The sequence below is a fragment of the Poeciliopsis prolifica genome, unplaced genomic scaffold (assembly GCF_027474105.1).
Source record: "Poeciliopsis prolifica strain line A6 unplaced genomic scaffold, Auburn_PproV2 SCAFFOLD026, whole genome shotgun sequence".
Classification (NCBI taxonomy): Eukaryota; Metazoa; Chordata; class Actinopteri; order Cyprinodontiformes; family Poeciliidae; genus Poeciliopsis; species Poeciliopsis prolifica.
Genome location: NW_026562401.1, coordinates 1,655,757 through 1,677,318, shown reverse-complemented (window position 1 = coordinate 1,677,318; position 21,562 = coordinate 1,655,757). Strand labels below are relative to the sequence as shown.

Below are 21,562 nucleotides of genomic sequence, written 5' to 3'. Positions count from 1 at the left end.
TTAAATCAGTCTCTTCTACAAACTCCTTCATTTCAGTCTTTCTCAGATCAAAACAGCTAACATGCCTTTCAGAAACATCTTTACAGATTTATGCTTCAGTGTTCACATGTGAGATTAAGAAAACTGTAGACATGTGGATGCAAGAGACTTTATGGTTGAAGCTCCTATCTTTTCAGTGCAATCACCTCTAAGAAGACATGCAAATGTGCAGTAGAAACGGTTTTACACTTTCGCTTCCTTAAAAGACTTACGCCAAAAATATTTAAAAAATTAAAAAGTATTTTTTTCAAAGCCCTCAGAAATCATGAGAAGACGTCATTTGTGCATTTCAACATGCTGCTATTATATAGCCTCCATACTATGGATATTAAACACTCACTACATCTAAAACAACTTCCACACAAGAAAAACGCACAGAAACAGTTCATGAACAACACATACATAGGAATGCAGGTGCAAGTATTTATTCTTGAAGGCTTCCCTTAATACAAAGAAAAAAAATAACCAAATAAAATATGGTCTGTATACCAATTTTCAGTCTTTCACCAAATCCAAGGATCCCGCTGTCTCATTCATGTTTGGTCAGCAGGAAACAGCTTTTAGCTGAGCTCTCTGATTTTGGAAACTGGACTGGAATCGGCAATTCGTGCAAGGCAAATCAAGCTTTAAAGATATAAGTTTTAGTTCATTTAAGTTTTCTAACATACATCTGAGGCCAGAAACAGAACAGATGCATATAAATTCTGTTTAAATTACACACTGGTGTACTATGTTTACTGATTAAGGGACTTCTGAAGAAACTTGGTGACGCTGAACGTTTTTGAGGGTCATCAGAGTATGTAGAGCTGAATGCAAAATAATTTATGTTTCTTCTTATTTTTGGAAACTATATATAACTTTCATTTTACTTCAAAATGCTACATGCTTTGTGTTGGTCTATGTTACATAAAATCCAGCCCTAACACCAAAAAAAAAAAACCCATTAGTTTAATGTTGTTGCATGAAAAACCTGATTACCTGTACATGGCACTGTAGGTGGCTTTCCAGTTCACTGTGACCCATATGTGCTGGTGCTGTCCATGGTACTGGCATCGTTATCAATTATAAGAAAAATCAATTAATCAAAGCCACGCCCACAAAGCCCTGTTAGCTAGATGGTCCAGGTGTTGAGAGCATGGTGGAGAAAATGGCAGCTGAATCTTAATATGGAGAACTTTAGGAGGTAAGTCTGTTCAATTCCATTTTTATTATTATTATTATTATTTTAAACTTTTTTGTTCATTTAATTTTGAAACATAAAGAAGTGTTTACGGCTTAACGATTGCATGTTCAAAAACAACCTAAAGTCACAGCTGATGCATGCAGTGTGTCTTGAAGACTTCCGGTGGGTTTCCACGGCTACAGAGACATTCAGACCACGTGACAGCCGAGGCCGCGGCCCTCCACTCGCTTTTCCCCGACAGGAGCATGCGGTTTCGCGATGTTAGGCTCGGCAGAGAATCGTCACAATGATTTGTGACGTAAAACAGCACTAAAGTCAGCTGCTTTTAAGCGAGAGAGGCTGTGGCGAGCAGGACAGAGTTTCTGACAAGAAGCAAAGCTGGAAAAATGGCAGAGTCAAACGACCAGGCGGAGAGTGATATCAGAGTCTCCGTTGACAATTTGGAGGACATCATCTTGCCTCGCTTGAACACATTTTCCCCTGCACAGTGGACTTTGCTTTCCCAAGGTATAAGCGATTCCCATATAACAAGCATCATGGCTGACATAGTTGTAAACATTTACAAGCAATCTGTGGAAAGTTCCCTGAAAATCCTGGCTCCAGTGTTTGAAGAGAACATGGCGACCACGTCCGATGTGAAGAGAGAAGGGCCAGACAAAGAGATCAGAGTGCATTTGACCAACTTGATTTCAAACGAAATTGCCACTGTTCTGCAGGTATCACCACAGGTCTGTAGGAGAGGTGTAGAGTTAAACTCCTTGATGGAAGAGGAGGTCTCCCGGAAAGTAACGGCTTTCGCGAACGCCATTCAGAAGGCGCCGGATTATCCAGTTGAACCTGCTGTATACGTGAACGGTTGCTTTTCTGACCTGGGAAATTTTAGCCAGATGGTGTCCAACACAGTTGGATGTGTCCAAAGAGATCTGAACAGAGCTACAACAAAATGTGTTGAACGATACTGGGCAGAGTTCACAAGTACGAGGGCCTCAGGTGTGCCTTCACCAAAACCAGAGGTTGCACAGCATGATGTTTCAGAGAAAGGCGTTTCTCAGAGAATAACGTCTCAAATTTCTCTGCCCTCCATTTGTGAGAATATTTCTGAAATAATAGAGAAACATACACACGATCCATGCGATGCCAAAACCTCTGACAACGTTGCAGACGTTTTGCCAATAGATCCTTTCAAAACAGATGAAGTCACGGAAGAAATTTGCGAAACTATTTTAGAGGACCTTCATTACTGTCAGTCTCACGCTCCAGTTGGGCAGACACAGACGATTTGTCCATGTGCACCACATTTTAATTTAAAAAAGGTTGCTGGTTGTCTCAAAGAGTTTTATTCATCAAATCTCAAAACTGATCCAGTTGGAAAACGAGAAATAATCAGCAAACCAGAATATTCCAGGTTTGTTGAGCAGCAGTTCACCAACATGGTGTCTTCTTTGGAGAAACTGATGGATTCTAGTGACACAAAAATTGTCAAACTAAAACATAAGCCACATAGATTAAAAAGAGTATTGTTCTCCCTTTTGCCTGGATGCATTCCTGAAGTTTCATCAGACGAGGAAAGCCCAAAACCACTGTACTACACTGAGACAGATTACGTTCCTAAATTGGATTTTCAGACCGTTAAACCCGAAATTGTTAGCCTGTGTGCAGAATGTACGGAAAACCCAGATCTGCAAGACAGGATCAAAATGTTTAAGAGGGATCTGACAGATAAATTATACGCTCATTTTATGAAGAAGCATTATCATAAAATTCCTGTTCCTCCAAAAGGAAAATGCCTTTCAGACTGTCTCCTCTCTAGCAAAAAGATAAGAGACATTTCTGGAGAGTTTGACATTTCCCCGGAAATTATCTATGTCAGAGTCGAAGACAGCGTAGGAACGTTTTTCCAGAACATCTTTCTCTGGATAAAAAATGAAGAAACGGATCACATAACTCACAGTGACAGAGTGTCCAAGGTGCTCTCGGAGATCAATGATATGGTTGGACAACTATGTCCCTCATTAAACAAAAGACAGCTAGACAGTGAATGGGCCTCCATGCGAGTCATTGGAAGTGCATTCACCGACCTCATTGATTTGAATAAAGAAGACCAAATTTCTTTCAAACATCCCTCTGATTCCTTGGTTCTGGTCCACCCAGGGTCACCTTCCAAAATGTCATCAGGGAAAATTGCTAGGCATGTCGATGACAAAATCCAGAATAACGTGAAATATCCAGAGTCAATTGAAACCATAGAACAAACTAATAAAGAACTAGAGGAGGCTATGGCATGTTTTGTAATGAGTGCAGTTTTAGACTGTTTGGAAGAAAATGGCGGACCCCTGGCGTTCAAAGAGATAACAGATATTTTGTCTTCAGTCTCGGGGGAGAAGGTGAATAGATTGCCTGACTTTACCGTCACCATACACAGCGAAAAAATTAAAGATTTTGTTAACGAGATCTACAACGATCTGAAAAAACAGTTTGGCTCTACTGAAGCGGTGTGGGAGGCTGCAACATCTCAAGCTGGTCGTCCTTTAACGCATGCCGTCTTGAGATATTTAAGAAGCAAGAACAAGAATCCTAATAAACCCCCCAAAAATCCAATTTGCAGTTTCTTTTCAGGTATCACAAAACCTTTTAGGAAGCTATTCTGAAAACAGAGAGGATCTTCGACCCGCCTGTAGATTATAGACCACAAACACACACAAACTCTGTCATTGTTAAGCAAAACATACATTTAAAAATATACATTTTATACAGGATTTATGTCTGGCCTTTACACCTACAGTTTCAATGTTCACAATATGACTTTTCATTAAAAAAAATATATTCATGCAATATAATTTGATATCCTAAATAACACAAACGTGAACTCTGAAAAGAATGACAACTGTCATTATAGTTGGGAGTCTTCTCAAATTGGGTTTTCACCAGGTTACTCTGGTTTTTCCTTGTAAAAATATACACCTTCACATATCTAATTATTTTAAATGTTCCCCTGTAATTGAAAGGTGAAGAATGATTTTTAAAATATTATTTATATTGAATATCCAAATGACACATAGATTTACACTTAATGTGAAATAACACACATCTCACAATGTCAAATAAAACTTAAGGAAGTACAAGAACTATAAAACACTGCAACCAAAGAAAATCGCTGGCATATTCAAGGATCTTCACACATCCAATCAAGAAACGTGTCACCAAATTATGTCAGTACAACATTCAGTAATATATAAAGATATCAAATTCCATCCATCCATCCATTTTCTGTCACCCTTGTCCCTAATAGGGTTGGGAGGTGCTGGTGCCTATCTCCAGCTACGTTCCGGGCGAGAGGCGGGTCACCCTGGACAGGTCGCCAGTCTGTCACAGAATCTAATATATGTAATATATATATTACATATATATATATATACATATATATTTTTATATATATTACATGTATATAATATATATATTATATATACATATATATTTATATATATATTACATGTATATAATATATATACATATATATTTTTATATATATTTGTATATATATTACATATATTAGATTCTGTGACAGACTGGCGACCTGTCCAGGGTGACCCGCCTCTCGCCCGGAACGTAGCTGGAGATAGGCACCAGCACCTCCCAACCCTATTAGGGACAAGGGTGACAGAAAATGGATGGATATATTAGATTATAATTATACATTATATATAATTAATATAAACCATTTAATATGTACGGTATTACATAATATGTAATTAATAATACATTTATTAATTACATTATATTATGTAATATATATATTAATATAATTAATATATGTATATAATTATCCATCCATCCATTTTCGTACACCCTTGTCCCTAGTGGGGTCAGCAGATGTGCTAGTGCCTACCTCCAGCGACTCAGTTCAGTGTGCTGCCCTTTTGTTTGACACAGTTTAATGCTCCCAAATGTGAAATCTGAGGACAAAATTATTATGTCTCTACATTTGCTCTATTTTCTCAAGACTGAACTATAAAGATCTGAAATGACGTGCACACAACACAAATGCAAGGAACACCTTCATACACTTGGGAATGCAGTTGCAAGTATTTATTCTTGAAGGTTTCTCTAATACAAAATACAAATACAATACAGTCTGTACACGAATTTCCAGGCTTTTTAAGAAATCTGAGGATGTGTTGAATCACTATGAACATTACGGATCGTCTGTGAGCATCATCAGCTATTGGCTGAGCCCTCTGGTTCTGGTGACTGCAGGAACTCATAGGGATCATGAACCATTTCAGTATGATCCCCGACACCCAGGTGTGATGGGCTCCCTGCGGATGCAGGAAATGTTTTACTACACCAGAGTTGACAATGCATTCAGGGTAACAAAGTCTTTAAAAAGGTTTAACTTTTAAAATAATCTGAAGGCTTGGGAGTTTCACATCTTGCACATACCTAAGTGGTGTTGGTCTCTTTCTGAAGCATTTGAAAGTGAGGAGAGGTTGGATGACGGTCTGGAGCAAACTCTTTCAGCCTGAGCCTCCTGGAACTCCTGCAGGAGTTTATCAGCGTCATCATAGTGCTGGTGTCCTTCTTCATTCCCTGGCTCTTTCTTTACCGTTTTACCTGTTAACGCAAAAGTGAGAATGAAATCATCGCATGTTGATGTTCTGTTGTGAATACAACCAACGGGGTGTATAAATGCGAAAGGTGATGGTTGATAGATATGCCTCTCATACAAAGGATACTATTAGAAATCCTTTATTATCTATTTATTGACCGAAGTCTGAACTAAGTATGAAGTGGATGTATACGATGCCCAAATGACAGTATTAATAACAAAATGATCAACATGCTGAGATTGAAGAGTCTGTTTGATTTCTTAAGTGCTTAAGTGATCAAATAAGTATCATACATAAACTCACACTCAAAGCTGATGCAATGTTCAAGTTTCTAATTGAACATCTGGTTGACAGAAAACTAATAAAAACTTTTGCACAGTTGGATATAAATTCAGAGATTAAGGGTTTAATAAGCAGGTTTTACTGCTGTTTGTAGAAAATGATTAAAAACTAACACAAAAAACTGACTGAATGGCTGGAAAATGATTGCCTTAATGCAATAATTTTATGATAACTACTGATTACCAGTATTTATCACAATCTGGTTCCAGGGAGGGGGCTGCTCTCATGTTTTTGTGTTACAATAATTAAAGAATGTTTACACATATACATATGAATGCATTCACATACAATTAAAGGGCACTCACCTAATGGATTGAGCATTGAAATATCCAGGGACATGTCAGGATAGCTCTTCATTGACATAAAGTCCAGCACTGAACTGCTCTCGCCAAGGCCAGTCCCGTCGGACATCTTAATTAAAAAACAACAACAAAAAAATAAAAAGGATTCAGAATGAGTCACTAACTGGTTTTTTAACACAAAATGGAAAGTGATTCCTGAAGACAGATGAATGTCAGGATACCTGCATGTCACAGATACTGGACTTGGTTTCATCAGGTTTCAACATTAAGTTTCTTTTCTGAAATATAAAATAAGTTTTGCGAATAGTAAACATTTACCAAACAAATATGATATTTCAAAAGAACAAGTAACGTTTCAGTCAGATTGCAGCACCTGTCGAATCTGACTGACAGCCTTTAAATGATCGCCTCCTGTCATCTTGTCCAGAAGGTCGTCGACCCAGCGCTTGGTGACACTTCCACAGCCTTTCACAAAATCCTGTACGCTGTTTAAGTCAAGAAGAAAAAAAGACAACTAAGCTCAATCTAGCTAAAGAGTACATGAACAAAAAATATTCATTATCACTATCTGATCATTTTCCACTACCTGAGAGCGCACTGTACTCCTGTCTCATCTCCATACGCTGAATACAGCATGTCGGTCTCATCAGACTGCAGGTCTGGAAAGACGGAGTTCTTCTGAAGGCTCTGGATGTTGTAGGCACTGCTGAGAAATGTCACTAAACAGCAAGAAATACTATGGTTTTAGTACATTTTTTGAAATTATGATTCCAATAAAATGATAATAAATAACCTGCATGAATAAAATTAACCAAAACTTTTTGACTTGCCTTTATGTCTCCTATCCTCTTTGAACCCTAATGTCGTTAAACCAGGCAGAAGCTTATTCGAAAGAGAACTAAGATCAACTTTATGGGTCTCCTCTTCTGCAAAATCAAAAAAGATCATGTTTCGCTTCTTAGATAAAAAAAATCCAATTATGTCAATGCAGAAAAGATGAAAAAACAACAACATGTAGGATAATAACAAACCTTCAGCATCAGGATCAAGCTGGTTTACAACGGTATACAGTAGACTGCCATCTGCATCTTTTCGTAAATAACCCATCTGAAAACGAAGAGCGGTGACACAACACAGAGTTAAGTCATCAGACCACCTTACATAAAAAAGAGATTATACTCTGAACCATGACATATGTTTGGAAATGTATTAGCAGGAGCTAACGTGGCACACCTTGGAGTTTGGCATGTATCTGTTGATGCGATCCCGAGCTTCATCTGCAGAATGTTCCACCAGAGCCAGAACATGTTCCTCTGCTGTGCTGTCAGTCAGGCTGCAGGCATTTCCCTCTGGTTCAAACAGGTAGCTTAGGAAACAGATACGATGTAACAGCATCACAACACTGAACTTTCATGGAGAAACAGCATTTAAAAAAAAACACTGGGGCTCTTTTTCTAGACAGCACTTCCTCACAGTACATGTTAGGAAAACCTGGTGACTTACTTGATGTCTTTAACTGGTGTTTTTTTGGGCTTTCTGGTAGATTCCACTTGGAGGGGGGTCGCTTCTGGAAGGGGTTGATCAGCAGGCAGGTCCTCGTCTCCTAAAATAGCTGCCTGCTGAGTGAAATCCATGTCCTGCATGAAAGACATACTGCGCTTCAAGGCCAGAAGTCGGTCCTGGACAAACAGAACAAAAGTTGAACACTTGTTTTAGTGCCTAAGTTTCTGCCTACTGTGTTCAAAACGTGTGCATTAATCTATCTGTAGATGCATGGTTATTCTCTGGGTACTCGGGTGTCGACTCTTAATCCATAAACACGCACAATGGGTAAAATGGATGTTCTAAACTGCCTTTATATTCAACCGTAAGAGTACACACTGAAAAATAATTTTATGACTAAAGTTTTAAGGAATGTGATGTTTTTCTATTACTATTACTAATTGCATATTCTGATTTCTTAAAATAATTTATGTCATGACTCACACGTTGTGCGCACAATTAATGATGTTTGCTTGTCTGCCGCTAAGTGAAAATTTACATCTGATTTAGACAGGGCTACACGAGTCATTATACATTTATTGAAAAATACTTGTTTTGTTTTCCGTGCTTGTAACTTATTACTTTGCTCATCATCTTGAATCCTGTGTGAAGCAGTTTCTTGGCAGCCTTGTAGTAGACCGTCTCCGGTCGGTTGTACACTGTGGCATTGTCACACATCAGCTTAAAGTCCGCCTGAAGGTGAAAAGGTTTATAGAAAAATAAATTCACGTAAAACTTCATTCAACTTGATGATACTCTCAAATTAATTAACCACTCATTTTCAAGGTGTGATCAGTGTAATGTCACCTTGAACTCAGTCACTGTGTTGTATTCGTTGTTCATGATTTTGTCTTTCATGGTGCTGAAATCCATGGGATGCTTGATGATCGACGAGTAGCCAGGAGCAATCGCGTCTGTCACCGGGAACGCAAAGAATCCATGGGGATCCTTCCTGAGAGGGAGAGTAAAACAGCAACGTTTAAATAAAGCAGCGATTTAATGACTTTCCAGTGGAAAACCTGTATCTAAGATTCTGTGAAGTTAGTATGATAAACATGGATGGTCTTGTTTTTTTCTGTTTCAGTCAAAAGGCAGATCAACATATGCAGTTTTTTAGCTAACTATTAAGGTTCTGTTGAGAAGTTTACATCCAATCATAAAAGCCAGAAATTTCACTTTAGTTTTCAAGTTTCAATGATTTATTATAACCATTTATTTTCCAGAGTCGGATGAAGTTTGAAAACTAGAATTAAGAGCAAAAAACATAATTTATTGTATCGTCAGATTATACATAAAAGCTGAAATATATTCAGAAATCCCCACTAATATCTAGCAAGTTGCACATTACATTCTTTTTAAAGCCACCAACACACAATATTCTGGAATATTGCAGGTTAAAGCAGGATATTTGAATTGGTAGAGTTTCTTTAAACTGCTCAGACCTATCCCTGAGGAAGAGTTCAGAACGGTAGAACCATTTCAGAAGGTTCATGCTTTGTCTGCTTTACCAACCAAAACCAGCTCTGATGTGCGCCTGTAATTACTTGTGTAGCTGTTGATTTGAGGAGGAGATAAAGAAGTTGGAAGTCACCCTTCTTCTCCTTTCATCCACTTTTGAGCAATACACAGGTAAAACTGGCTGTGTAGTATGATGCTATCACCACCATGTTTTTTCAATGCAATTATTCATGTAAGCTATAAATATATACATGGAAAGTCTGCTCTACATGACAGAAGCACAAATGCTTTTTTCAAACCCCTCACGGGTTTATAGAAAAGCCCAAAACTTAAACATGTATTTAGGAAAAGATGCGTCATAATTTAAGCCCAAGGTAATGTGCAAACCGGACCAGACATGAGGCTGTATGCAAATATGACATTTGGAAAAAGCAAAAATAAAAACCTGCTTTTACTAGCATAAAATGAGGTTGCGTTCATGGGACATACTAATAGTGTGTTTTCTTTGTAAGTGTATGTGTGGCATTGTGCGGCATTGTTCAGCTTATCAGAAACAAGAAACTCAGAGTAGTATTTTCAGTCTGTGCATCATCCACACCTTTTATTATTGTGGGTGACATTATGCTAATACAGTTTTTAGATCTTGTTCAGCGTCAACTGAAAGGTTATTAGACCTTTACAAAAGTTTCCCTGGAGAAATGTAGAAGTCGGAGCAAATGAGTGCTTCTCACCTCTGCAGCTGCCTCAAAAAGTGCTCCAGCAGTTGTTGGCGAGGAGTGGACTCATTTTCTGCATTGGGAAAACATAAAGAAATACCATTTATAAAAACAAATTTACTAACGTGTGATGAAACTCTTCTGAGGTGTTGATAGAGATGCACTCTTGCCTTGCTGTGTGCGACATGCTCTAACTGGTCTGTCTCCCGGCTGCTCCACTTCCATCTTCATACTGTGGTGAAACTCTTCCACTTCAGACTCAACTTCAAACCTCTCCTTTTTCTTTTTTATCTCCTCCGGCTGATGAGATAGAAACTGAATATAAATGGCTCCACAAAAATTATCATTACCATGTCATCAGGCTGTGTCATCCCACCTCTAACCCTATGCTTATGGTTTTAGACAGAGTGAATGGCTCAATGGGGGCCGTGCCAGCAGCTCCAGCAGCTGCAGCCTCCGATTCATTCTGCTCTCGCTCCCTCTTCTTCCTCTTTTCCTCCTGTCGAGTTAAGTATGCGTTTACCAGATCATGCGTTTATCATGTGGAGAATTGTTCTTCTGCATACTCACCTTCCTTCGCCTTCTCTCCTCCTCATCCACATACTTGTCTTTATCTTTTTCAGATTTTTTCTTCTTCTTTTTCTTCTTCTCTTTGTGGCGTTCTCGCTCGTGGTCTGACCTGTCGTCGTAGTCGAGTCCTGAGCCGGAGAGCTCCGTCACCTCGCTTCCTCCAACTTTGAGTTTGATCTTGAGGGGTTTCTCAAGAGTCTTGTCCTCAAAGTCTACAACCAAGACATGCATAAATGAACAGGAATATAGTGTAATGTAGTATGATGCGAATAACATTTTAGGTGCAAGAAAGAAAAGAAAAAAAGAAAACTATACTCTGTCTTGTAAAAACGTAAAGAATAATAGTATTCTTCTCAGATCCTGCATATGATTGTTTGTAGATTTTTTTAGAGAGAGAAGTTTAACTTTGAACAACCAGCATTTTGTTCTATAAGTATTTCAACAAGGTCGTTACATTTTCAATTTCTGAAAAAAGAACAAATATAGTTTTTAATGTTAGATTTTATTCCTAAGAAAATTGAGGTGAAATCGGTAGCAGCAAACTCGTTGATCAGCTGCAAAATTTCTAATCGGTGCATATAAGCAGGAGAACACAAATACTCCAAAAGGTGTAATTTTACTCAGTTATAAATGTGTTTTATTAGTTCTTTAAAATATTACCTTTTCTCTGCAAAAAACCCCAAAAACTGCACTGTATAGAGACACACATTTTTATAAAGCACAGATCGATTTTGTAAAATCTGATCATCAAAATGTGCCCTTTGATCATATTTACAATATTTTACTTTCATGTTATTATGACCCTTAAGTAGCATTTTTTTACTTTTTATATTTCTAACCAATATGACAAACTACAAATCAAAAATACTTGTGTGATGTCACGATAGAAAACTTTAATTTTAAGCCAGTTTGCATCATTTACAACCAATTATTGATAACAGTAGCAGGCTAATAAAAAGCAAGCTAAAACAAAAGCGCACCCCTTAAAGCTAATGGTACATAATAAAAAGCGTACCAGGTACTGTAATCCATTCCGGTTTATGTTTCTTGTGCTTTTTCCCCATATCTCTGCGAAAAGAGTTGAAGGCTTTGTGTTTACTACCGTTATCCTACCACTGTTGGCTAGTTAGCTGAAACGAGCTAATGTGTTAGCAAGAAGAAGGAGAAGAAAAAGGAGGCGGATGTGAAATCACGAAAACGCTTCTTCTTCTTGAAATTTATTGGCGGTTAGCAAAAGACGTTAAGTGAGCATTACCGCCACCAACTGGTAAGGAGGGTGGACCACATATGTATTTAGAATGATACAAGCTCAAATAAAGATTTGGTTCATGTGGATACCTGCTTATGAAGATCAGGTAGGAAATGATATGACAGATCACTTATCCAAAGTGTCTTTAAAACAGGGTATTAATAGGGAATTATGCAAATAACATATTTTAAATCTGAAATAAAATCCATTATTAAGAGTTAAGTTAAATCTGAATCAATCAATCAATCAATCAATCAATCAAATTTTATTTGTATAGCAAATTTCAGCAAGGCATTTCAAAGTGCTTTACATCATAAACACAAGAACACAAAGTCATGCAACATATAATAGACAATACATTGTTACATATTACATTTCAAAAACAATTCTAAACAGGTGTGTTTTTAATTGCGATTTAAAAGAAGTCAGGGTTTCCGCTGTTTTACAGTTTCTGGAAGTTTGTTCCAAATTTTTGGTGCATAGATGCTGAAAGCTGCTTCTCCTCTCTTGGTTCTGGTTCTGGGGATGCAGAGCAGACCAGAACCAGAAGCTGAGAGGTCTTGCAGCAGATCTTTGCTGTATTGTGGTGCTAAACCATTCAGTGATTTGTAAACTAACAACAGTATTTTAAAGTCTATTCTTTGAGCTACAGGGAACCAGTGGAGGGACTTTAAAACTGGTGTTATGTGCTCTATCTTCCTGGTTCTAGTGAGAACGCGAGCACAACTATCAAGACATTCGCGAAACGTCTTCGCACCTACTGCGTTAGCTAACTAGCTACGCAGTTAGCAACAACTGTGAAGAACTAAAGGTCGTCATTTATTTCACAAAAAAAGTGAGGAATATGGAAAAAGTTGGAGGAAATCGAAAGCAACATGTAGTCATGAAAAGATTATGACTCGGACATACAGGATTAAATAAAACTTTTCATTTTATAGGTAAATATCCGACAGGTAGTTGTGAGTGTGGTGTGGACATGAACACAGTAAAACATGTAATTCATTGTGAAAAGTGTAAGAGAAAAGTTAGGGAAATATTAGGAAATATGATGTGGAGACATTAAGAATTAATAAGATATCAGTTAAACATAAAAAGATAAATAAAGCAGTTATAAAATTTTCGAAGGTCAGAAAAAAGAGGGAAATACTCTGGTCCACACTCCAACACAGTAGATGGCGCTAATGCATCTTAGCATTAGATTGTCACCCGCCATTAAAGAAGACGATAAAAACCGGCGCGCTGAGTTTGACTGTCGGCTTTCTCTCACTCTGCGGCGTGTTGCTTTTGAGCTAGAGTTAGCATAGGCTAATTAGCTAGGTCAGTTAGCTAGTTAGCTAACACAGTAGGTGCGAAGGCGTTTCGCGAATGTTTTGATAGTTGTGCAGCTTTGATGTGAAAATCTCCGAATTTGGATCTTGTTTCTGCCGTCGTACGAGGATGGAAGGCGACCTTATGGAGGTGACACCACTCCAAAACATCCATGTGGAGGTCCACGTTAAATCTCTTAGGTGAGTTGTGTAGTGCCAAGAGCTGGATATCAGGTGAAACATCAGCGCCACCAGCCTCATTGCCACACTTGAGAGTCAACAAAAAGGCATATGTTTAGTTAGCAGGATGGCCGTCCTTTTCCTTCTTCCTGAATACATTATATAGCTTTACAAATCGACCACAAACAGAAACGTCAAATATGTATGTGCCAAAAAAGATTTTACAAGATGGGTCTGGTTTTACACACATGGATCAAATTGTGGTTCATTACAAGACCTAAGAGGAACTTTGACATGCTGAGGAGGTTGATACTACCATCAGGGAGAAAGCTACAAATGCAGGAGGTAATTCAGGACCTACTTTTGATACCACTCGTTTAGTGTAATGAGAAATATAAACTTGATATTGGGTTCTTCTTTCTTCATGCACTTGTCTAATAATCTCTCCCTCACTCAGGTCTTCATCTAGACTCTTACACACACACACACACACACACACACACACACACACACACACACACACACACATATCATATATTCTTACCATTTGAATGGACTCTTATAAATTTATAAAAGTGTTTTTTTAGTTCTTTAAAATATTAAAGAACTATATCTTTTGGGGCTCAGTTACTGAAACTCGTGGAAAGTAGTGGGGCGTTGTATATCGATAAAAGACAAAATATTTTTTTAAAACAATTTTCAGTGTTGTTTTTGAAATAACATATTTTTTTCTGATATTGTGAAGCTCTAGTTTTCATGTGCTTCTGTCACTACATATATCCCAGGCCTTGCTTTTGACATGTATAAGTTCTCCTCTCTAGGGTTGATTTTTGTTTTTCTTTACTTGATCATCCTTTTTTCTTGTAGAGAATGCTATTGCTGTTGGTATTTTTTTTTTTTTTTTGTAAAACTACTGTGATAGTAATAATCACACTTTCAATGTAATAAAGCCAGAGTTGTAACATTTTTAGTTCAGTATATCTATAATCAAGGAAAAATGTTGTTATAATTGTAAAGGATTTGTTTGCCCTGTAGATGGCAGTGTATTTAGTCACATTATAGGGTCCAAACAAGTTGCTTATTTGCAAATTAACTATTAAAGGCCACAATGAATTTTTTTTTTAAATCGGCGTCCACTCTGGGGGCCACTATGTGTGAAAGGACTAAAAAAACACACACACTCTATCTTGATGGGTTCTTTATAACTTCGTGTTGGTGTCTGATATATGCGAAACGTACATGATCGATTCTTTTGTTTGACACACTTGCAATACATCGATTTCCTCCTTTGTTTCCTTTTCAGCACAGCTAAACCGTCTGAAGTGAAGATGCACGTTCAGGCGCTGCTGAATCGCCACAGCATGACTTTTGGAAACTACAGATGGACCGAGTTTGATGACAAATTCCTACAGAAGCATGTGGATTCTGTGGTCATTGATCTTCAGAAGACGTCACAGGTTAGTTATGTAAGCATTTCTGATAGTTTGTTTTTCTTTTTCTGCTTTTGCTTTAAAAGTGGATTGAAGCACTGACCACTTTATGCACAGCCCCTCGATTTAAAGAGCTGTGACGTCTCCATTCATGTCTTCACTCTGAATGAGGAAGGACCCAGCACACTCAATTTGGAAGAGGATGAAGACCTTTCAGCAGCTAATCACTGGCTCCTGCCAGCAGGTGGAGAAATTTAGCTTTTTATACTTTAATGCTTTTTTTTATGCTAAAGATGACCTAAAAATACTGATGCTTCTTTAATTACCACCGCTGCCCAATATAAGAGATGGTTTTAAAAAGGTTTATTATTCTTTGGAAGGCTGTAGTTAACTTAGGTTTTCAAATCTCTAGAAATAGTTTCTACCCTGGTAAAGATGTCTGACAAGCCTCAAAACAAATCCTTCTATTGTTGCAGCAGCATAATGTGGGGGGGAACTTCCACAGTAAAAAATAATTATTTATAACAAAATCATGCCACACTTAACACCTTGCTGTTAATATTTGCCTGACCCCCCCCCACCTGGAGGTCATGGACATTTATCATAATAAGTCATCATGAGCCTTTGTATCACAAAAGTAGGATTATAAAACATGTCTTAGTTCACTCAGATAAGGTTCTTTCTAAAAACCATTTTTCTAATGTTTATATTGTAGGAAAGATGTACATGTTGAATTATTTAGATTCAATCTAATCTAAATCTTGTTTTATATGCCTCGTCTTTAAATAGCTGAATTTGATGGGCTCTGGGAGAGTCTTGTATATGAAACGGGAGTGAAAACCAAGGTAAAGTAAACAATTAGTGCTTTACAATGGGTTTGGGGGGGATTGTAATGTAATTTTGCCATCACATCACATTTTGAAATTCTTGTTGTTTTTTTTCAGCTTCTGGATTATGTCACAACAACAATTTACTTCTCAGATAAAAATGTCGACAGCAACCTAATTTCCTGGAACCGCGTCGTGCTTCTTCACGGTAAATAGTTTCAAAGCCATAGAGAGTGACGCCGTCGGATCCCGGATGTGATTTGACTGATTCGTCTCTGTGTCTGTGAACACATTCAGGACCTCCGGGCACAGGGAAAACCTCGCTCTGCAAAGCTCTTGCCCAGAAACTGTCAATCAGGCTGTCAAGTCGGTAAGATGGCCGTCATCTCAGTGAGACTACGACCTCACCTGTTGCTGCACCCATTCTATTCATTTCACAATACACCCTTCGCCCTACAGGTATACCTATGGCCAATTTGTGGAGATTAACAGTCATAGTTTGTTCTCAAAGTGGTTCTCAGAGGTACACCTGGCTTCTTTGTTGAAAAATTCGTTTAACTGAAAGATATTTGAAACCGGATTCGCTTTCCAGCAAGTAATCTTGGTTCTTTATTTCAGAGCGGTAAGCTGGTCACAAAGATGTTTCAGAAAATCCAACTACTGATTGACGACAAAGACGCTCTGGTGTTTGTTTTGATTGATGAGGTAAAATCTAGTTCATGGGAAATAACCTGGAATGGAAATCTATTCACTTCAGTTCTGTAGTCAAGGCAGCTTGATGTTTCATCTGGTGTTCTGTTATTTTTTCCCTCTTTTTAACCTTTTACGGGATTGACTTGATGATGCAGGTGGAGAGCCTGACAGCAGCGAGGAAGGCCTGCCAGGCGGGAACAGAGCCGTCCGATGCCATCCGAGTGGTCAATGCCGTTCTCACACAGCTGGATCAAATCAAACGGTCAGAAAGCAGTTTAAAACCTCTTCAAAGTTCACGTTTTATTTTGATGATATCACTTAATGTTTCGCAAAGATTCCATCTTCGTCTTGTAATGACTGGTGGGCTAATTTTGCAGGTATCCCAACGTGGTCATCCTGACGACGTCCAACGTGACTGAGAAGATCGACCTGGCGTTTGTGGACAGAGCCGACATCAAGCAGTACATCGGACCTCCGTCAGAGAAAGGCATCTATAACATCTATCTCTCCTGTCTGGAAGAGCTGATGAAAGTGAGCAAAGTGCACATTCATTTTTTTTTAAATCTTTTTTTACAAAATAATGATACTCAAACTTTTTACTTACACGCCTTGGTGTGTTTTATAAAACTTTACTTGATAGATGACATAAATTAGCTCCTGATTTGGAGATGGAAGCAAAATTGTGCATTTTTTAAATAAGTAATGTCAAAAGTGTGACATCTGCATTCAGTCCCCATGCAGAACAGGTAAAAGACTGGTTCATGTTTTGTCAGCTTTTCGCATCTTGACACTGAAATTGTGTCTATTTCGAATGGGGAAAAATATGATATGACCAGAGGACTTTCTTCATATGTTTGTGACGTTCCCTTTATCGTTTGAGGAAAACTGACTGAGCCTTCTTGAGGTTTTCCTCACATAATGGTTGCCATATCAACACAATATCTGTCATAAGACGTGGATCTCTACATCTCTTCCAGATTAACCCCGGCCCTCCTGTCTTAGGTGTACAATTATCTTTGGTTGTCTTCTTGTACAATACTCTGTCCAATTTTTAGATGACGGATAGAATAGAGGTCTGTGAGCTTCTAAATACATGGTGGTTGTTCTATAACTCATCACTTTCTAGCTCCCTCTGGTGTGTATTTTTGGGGGTTTTTTATGATGCAGTTTGTTCCCTGATGTTCTCTAACAAACCTCTGAGGCCTTCACAGAACAGCTGGATTTATTATGAAGTTAAAGCAGATGAGGTTAAGATTTTATGTTGGGAGACTCAGAGTGAAGGCGGCTGAAAATACATGCACGCCACACTTTTTAGATTTCTATCCTTGCTGAAACAAGGTGTAATTTTTCTTTGAATTCGTAAACATGCACTGCTTCATGGCAGTCTATCAACAAAAACCCAATGAAATAGATTTATGTTTGCATTTGTTCATTTATTTCAAACTGTTTTTTTTTCTTTTTAAAGAGAGCAAGCAAACAGTCGGTTAGAAAAACATGCATACATAGCCAAGAGTAAATAATTGGTTTACTTCTACTGTTCTGTTGGAAAAGGAGTATTTAACATGCCAAAATGAAAGCGAATTCAACAACACTGAATGAAATGACAGTCATGTAGTCAGCCAGTTAGACTACATGAGCCGAAGGAATTTTAAATGTATATTACAGCTCGAGTGAAAAGCCCAGATGAGTGTTTTTGCGGAACACAAGCGATGACATCCAGTTCATTTTGACCAACGCTTTCACAAAAGCAGCCACTGGAAACAAACAGGTAATCCGAATGTCTGTTCTTTCGCATCCGTCCAGTGCCAGATCATCTACCCCAGGCAGCAGCTTTTTACTATGTACGAGCTGGAAACAATGGGCTTTGTTAGGAGTGAGGTTTCCGAGCACAGTCTGAAGCTGAGGAGCATCGCTGTGTGAGTACCGAATCCAGTCAACACGAAAGACATTAAATCATCGGCTCTTCTTGTCGTAACATTCACCGAAACAGCCAGAGGCTCATGTTTTGCTTCTCTTCTTCAGAAAAAGCAAAGGCCTGAGTGGAAGAGCGCTCAGGAAATTACCCTTTCTAGCTCATGCCCTCTTTGTACAGGTAAGCATTTAATTAGTGGCTTTGCAGAACAAAGAAGTGACGTGGATATTCTTTTAGATTAATTTTCTTTGTGTGCAGACGCCATCAGTAACTCTTGAAACGTTCCTGAAGGCAATGTGCCGAGCGGTGGATAAACAGAGAGAAGAAGAAGCCAATCTGATCAATGGTGTCTGAAACTTGCAACATCTCAAAGCTGGCACATAATTTTTCTGTCAATCTTTCATTCCTGATGTCTTTTTTTTTTTTTTTTTTTAGCCTTCACAGTTCAGTTGGCAGCACTTCAATTAATCTGTTATCTAAAGTATTGCTTTAACAAATCCTGTTCATCACTTAAAGCTCTTTATTCAGGTAACTGCTGGTGCTAATATCTTAAAGCAAACTGTATCAGGAAAGGACGCTGGTTATATGAGACGTTGCCTTGTGTTTGCTCTCACTGTCTCACAGCTTTAACCGTAACAGTTTTTTGTGTTGTGCTGTTTTTGCATAAAGGTGAACTGTTCTTCCGTGACCATCGCATACAGTTTATCCAATCAGTAGGAACCAGGAATAGGCAGCTGGAGAAAACTCCAGACATGTTTTCTATCTCTCCATTAAGGACGTAATGAGAAAATGTTTTTGTAAGTTTTGAGACTGTATGTCTTTAAAACCTCTGCAACCGGTTCATGCTGAGGTGGAACATTCTCAGTTAGCAGTATCATACTTGTTGGACATCAAAATGTAGCATTCATAATGTAGTTTTGTTATGGAGGGTTCTGTTTTTTTTTTGTTCTAATTGCTCATTTGTCTGATAAGCTGGCATTTTAAACTGGCTGCCCTCACGCTGGTGCATAACATCCCTACAAATGTTTGGCAAGGCTACATGTATTTTTATATTCTTGTTTGTGTGTATGAATGCTGTTCATGCATTATGTTGTAAACATTTTTCCAAAGTGCCGTGTTTTTTCTATACTCATATTCTTGACATTTCTGCATGTAATAGTTCAATTAACCATGTTGCTTCTATGTGGAAGAGACCACTTAGTGGTGCACATAAGCTGCTGTGGATTTTTACACATCAGAAGCATTTTTTTAAAATGCATATATAGATGAGTTGCATTATAAATGCAGAAAATCTAATAAAAGCAGATTGCAGCTGGACGTGTACCCCTGTCTTGTAATCTGTGATTTACTCCGGTTGTTTACAAATGGGAGGAATATTTTCCTGGAAATAGAAATTAGTCATGCAGCTTCAGCTTTGGTACTATTTATGAGTGGGTCATATTTTGGATGCCGTCGCATGAGTTCATAACACTCCAACTGGAAAGTGTTTGAAAAATGTTTTCTATGACAGTTTACGCGAGGACATCAGAGGGCGCGTTGTTCAGACGAACTGGATTTGCATTCGGGAAATGCTCTGCTGCCTCGCATGTCACTCGCAGGTTTGGTGACAGAGTGGCTTTTGTTTGTTGTTGCTGGCAACTCTCATTTATTCCACTTCAAAGCCGGATCCTGTTGGTTGTCCATAATGAAAAAGGAAAGCAAACACTGAATGTGTCTTCAGTCACACCCTGTAGTCTCAGTCTTATCTTGCTGAATGACTTTTCTCAGGTGGTTTTTTTATTTTTTTTATTTTACTGTGGTTGTAAAGTGTTTTATTGCTGCATTAAATTGTACTGTCAAAAGCCCCATCATCAAAGGCAAAGATTTCTATTCTAATCAACACTATTCAGGAATGGATTTCCCCGCATTCAGAGAACTTATTTTATTAGACATATTTAACTTGATACATGTAATTGTTTGGGGCCTTCCAATTTTGTTTTTCAAAGAGATTTTTTTTCCTTAATGTCATTTAAATGAAACGGGGGGAAGTTTGATCAACACAAAGTGGAGAGTGAGGGCACACAGAGTAAAGCAGAGCTGTTGGAAGGGCCATGGTAAATAAAACCATAATTGCTCTGTCTGGAGGCCTTTTTTTTTTTTTTTTTTTTTTCTTTTTGACTGTAGTCGCTCCAGAATAGAGGCAGCTGTTTAAAGGCAGTCAAGCTCGAGAAGTAACAAAAGTCAAAAGCCTCATTGTTGCAGGATTTTTATCGCAGTTTAAAATGTCAGAAAACTCCAAATAAGACAAACAGCCCCGTGTTTATCCCCTTCAAATCTTGTTCAGGTACATTGCTGAGAGGAATGGAATATCCATGCATGTGCCAGTGGGAATTTAAATAGGTGGGGGAGGATTAACGTAAACACATAGGCCTAGTCCTAGGTATGTTGGGAGGAAAGAAGAAGAAGAAGAAAACCGAGCAGAGTCGCACACAAACGATGGAAAGTATCACTCATTTCTCTGAGGTCTAACGCTGCATTATTGCTTTCAAAGCTGAACACTGCGCCGATTAAAATCAAGTTCAGAAAAATACCCTAAACTTTTTTTTTTTTTTTTTGCCTCTGTAATGATCCACATCCTCTGCCCAAAAACATAATGGGAGCTTATAAAACTTAAATTGTCTGGGTTTTTCCAATTCTTCATCTTGCGTTACAGGCTTTGATCACACACACACACACACACACACACACACACACACACACACACACACACACACACACACACACACACACACACACACACCAGCGTGTGTATCCAAACGAGCATTGCCTCTAAAATAAAATGAAAAAAAAAAAAACCATATATCTCCCTCTTTCTCTCTCTCTGCTTCTGTTTCCAATCAAACACATCTCTGTCTGGTGCTCTCGTCTCTCATCTCTGCTGATTCTTCTGTCGCCATTTGTGTTTGTCTCGCCATTTAAGCGAGATGTTGCAGGGGAGGGATGAGAGGAAGGTAACCTGTGAAGAGCTGGGTTCTCGGGGGTCGGGATGCATAAAGAAACGGTGGTAATTAGGCGCTGCATGTCGGATCAAAGGCGACCTGCTATGAACGAGCTGTGCAAATATCTGCTCATCCTGTCAACCGCAGAGCGATCCGAGGGTCGTGTGAAGTGACAGGGAGTGGTGATTAACAACACCGCCCAGGTTCATTAGGTTACTTACATTACA

At 38.5% G+C, this 21,562-nt stretch overlaps 2 protein-coding genes across 3 annotated transcripts; one reads left to right on the top strand and one right to left on the bottom strand.

The window, feature by feature from the left end:
- Positions 1–5,281: 5,281 nt before the first annotated feature.
- On the bottom strand, positions 5,282–11,947 carry brd9 (bromodomain containing 9). The gene is made up of 17 exons (XM_055048201.1): positions 11,775–11,947; positions 10,760–10,971; positions 10,566–10,688; positions 10,360–10,489; positions 10,205–10,262; positions 8,823–8,967; positions 8,598–8,708; positions 7,977–8,152; positions 7,707–7,839; positions 7,505–7,580; positions 7,304–7,399; positions 7,060–7,192; positions 6,847–6,958; positions 6,695–6,751; positions 6,477–6,582; positions 5,663–5,833; positions 5,282–5,538 (listed from the first exon to the last, which is right to left on the bottom strand). Exons 1-17 carry the CDS (start codon positions 11,821–11,823, stop codon positions 5,438–5,440), a joined length of 1,989 nt encoding a protein of 662 aa, XP_054904176.1. The 5' UTR covers positions 11,824–11,947; the 3' UTR covers positions 5,282–5,437.
- A 1,306-nt stretch (positions 11,948–13,253) lies between these two features.
- trip13 (thyroid hormone receptor interactor 13) lies at positions 13,254–19,581 on the top strand. 2 transcript variants are annotated; one of them, XM_055047852.1, is made up of 13 exons: positions 13,254–13,516; positions 14,799–14,952; positions 15,043–15,169; positions 15,715–15,770; positions 15,870–15,960; positions 16,050–16,122; positions 16,212–16,275; positions 16,371–16,457; positions 16,601–16,707; positions 16,823–16,976; positions 18,249–18,361; positions 18,468–18,537; positions 18,616–19,581. In XM_055047852.1, exons 1-13 carry the CDS (start codon positions 13,446–13,448, stop codon positions 18,709–18,711), a joined length of 1,263 nt encoding a protein of 420 aa, XP_054903827.1. In that variant the 5' UTR covers positions 13,254–13,445; the 3' UTR covers positions 18,712–19,581. The 2 variants fall into 2 exon arrangements, with proteins under 2 accessions (XP_054903827.1, XP_054903826.1); XM_055047851.1 differs by having other exon boundaries at positions 14,799–14,961.
- Positions 19,582–21,562: the final 1,981 nt, after the last annotated feature.

What these genes read in the sequence shown, in the direction of transcription:
- brd9 (XM_055048201.1), bottom strand. Translation starts at nt 11,823, where the DNA reads ATGGGGAAAAAGCACAAGAAACATAAACCGGAATGGATTACAGTACCT. An exon ending in GATACATGCCAAACTCCAAG is followed by an intron (nt 7,581 to 7,706) that starts GTGTGCCACGTT and finishes CTTCGTTTTCAG; the next exon opens with ATGGGTTATTTACGAAAAGA. An exon ending in GCTTGATCCTGATGCTGAAG is followed by an intron (nt 7,400 to 7,504) that starts GTTTGTTATTAT and finishes TTGATTTTGCAG; the next exon opens with AAGAGGAGACCCATAAAGTT.
- trip13 (XM_055047851.1), top strand. Translation starts at nt 13,446, where the DNA reads ATGGAAGGCGACCTTATGGAGGTGACACCACTCCAAAACATCCATGTG. An exon ending in AGACGTCACAGGTTAGTTAT is followed by an intron (nt 14,962 to 15,042) that starts GTAAGCATTTCT and finishes CTTTATGCACAG; the next exon opens with CCCCTCGATTTAAAGAGCTG. An exon ending in TCAATCAGGCTGTCAAGTCG is followed by an intron (nt 16,123 to 16,211) that starts GTAAGATGGCCG and finishes TTCGCCCTACAG; the next exon opens with GTATACCTATGGCCAATTTG.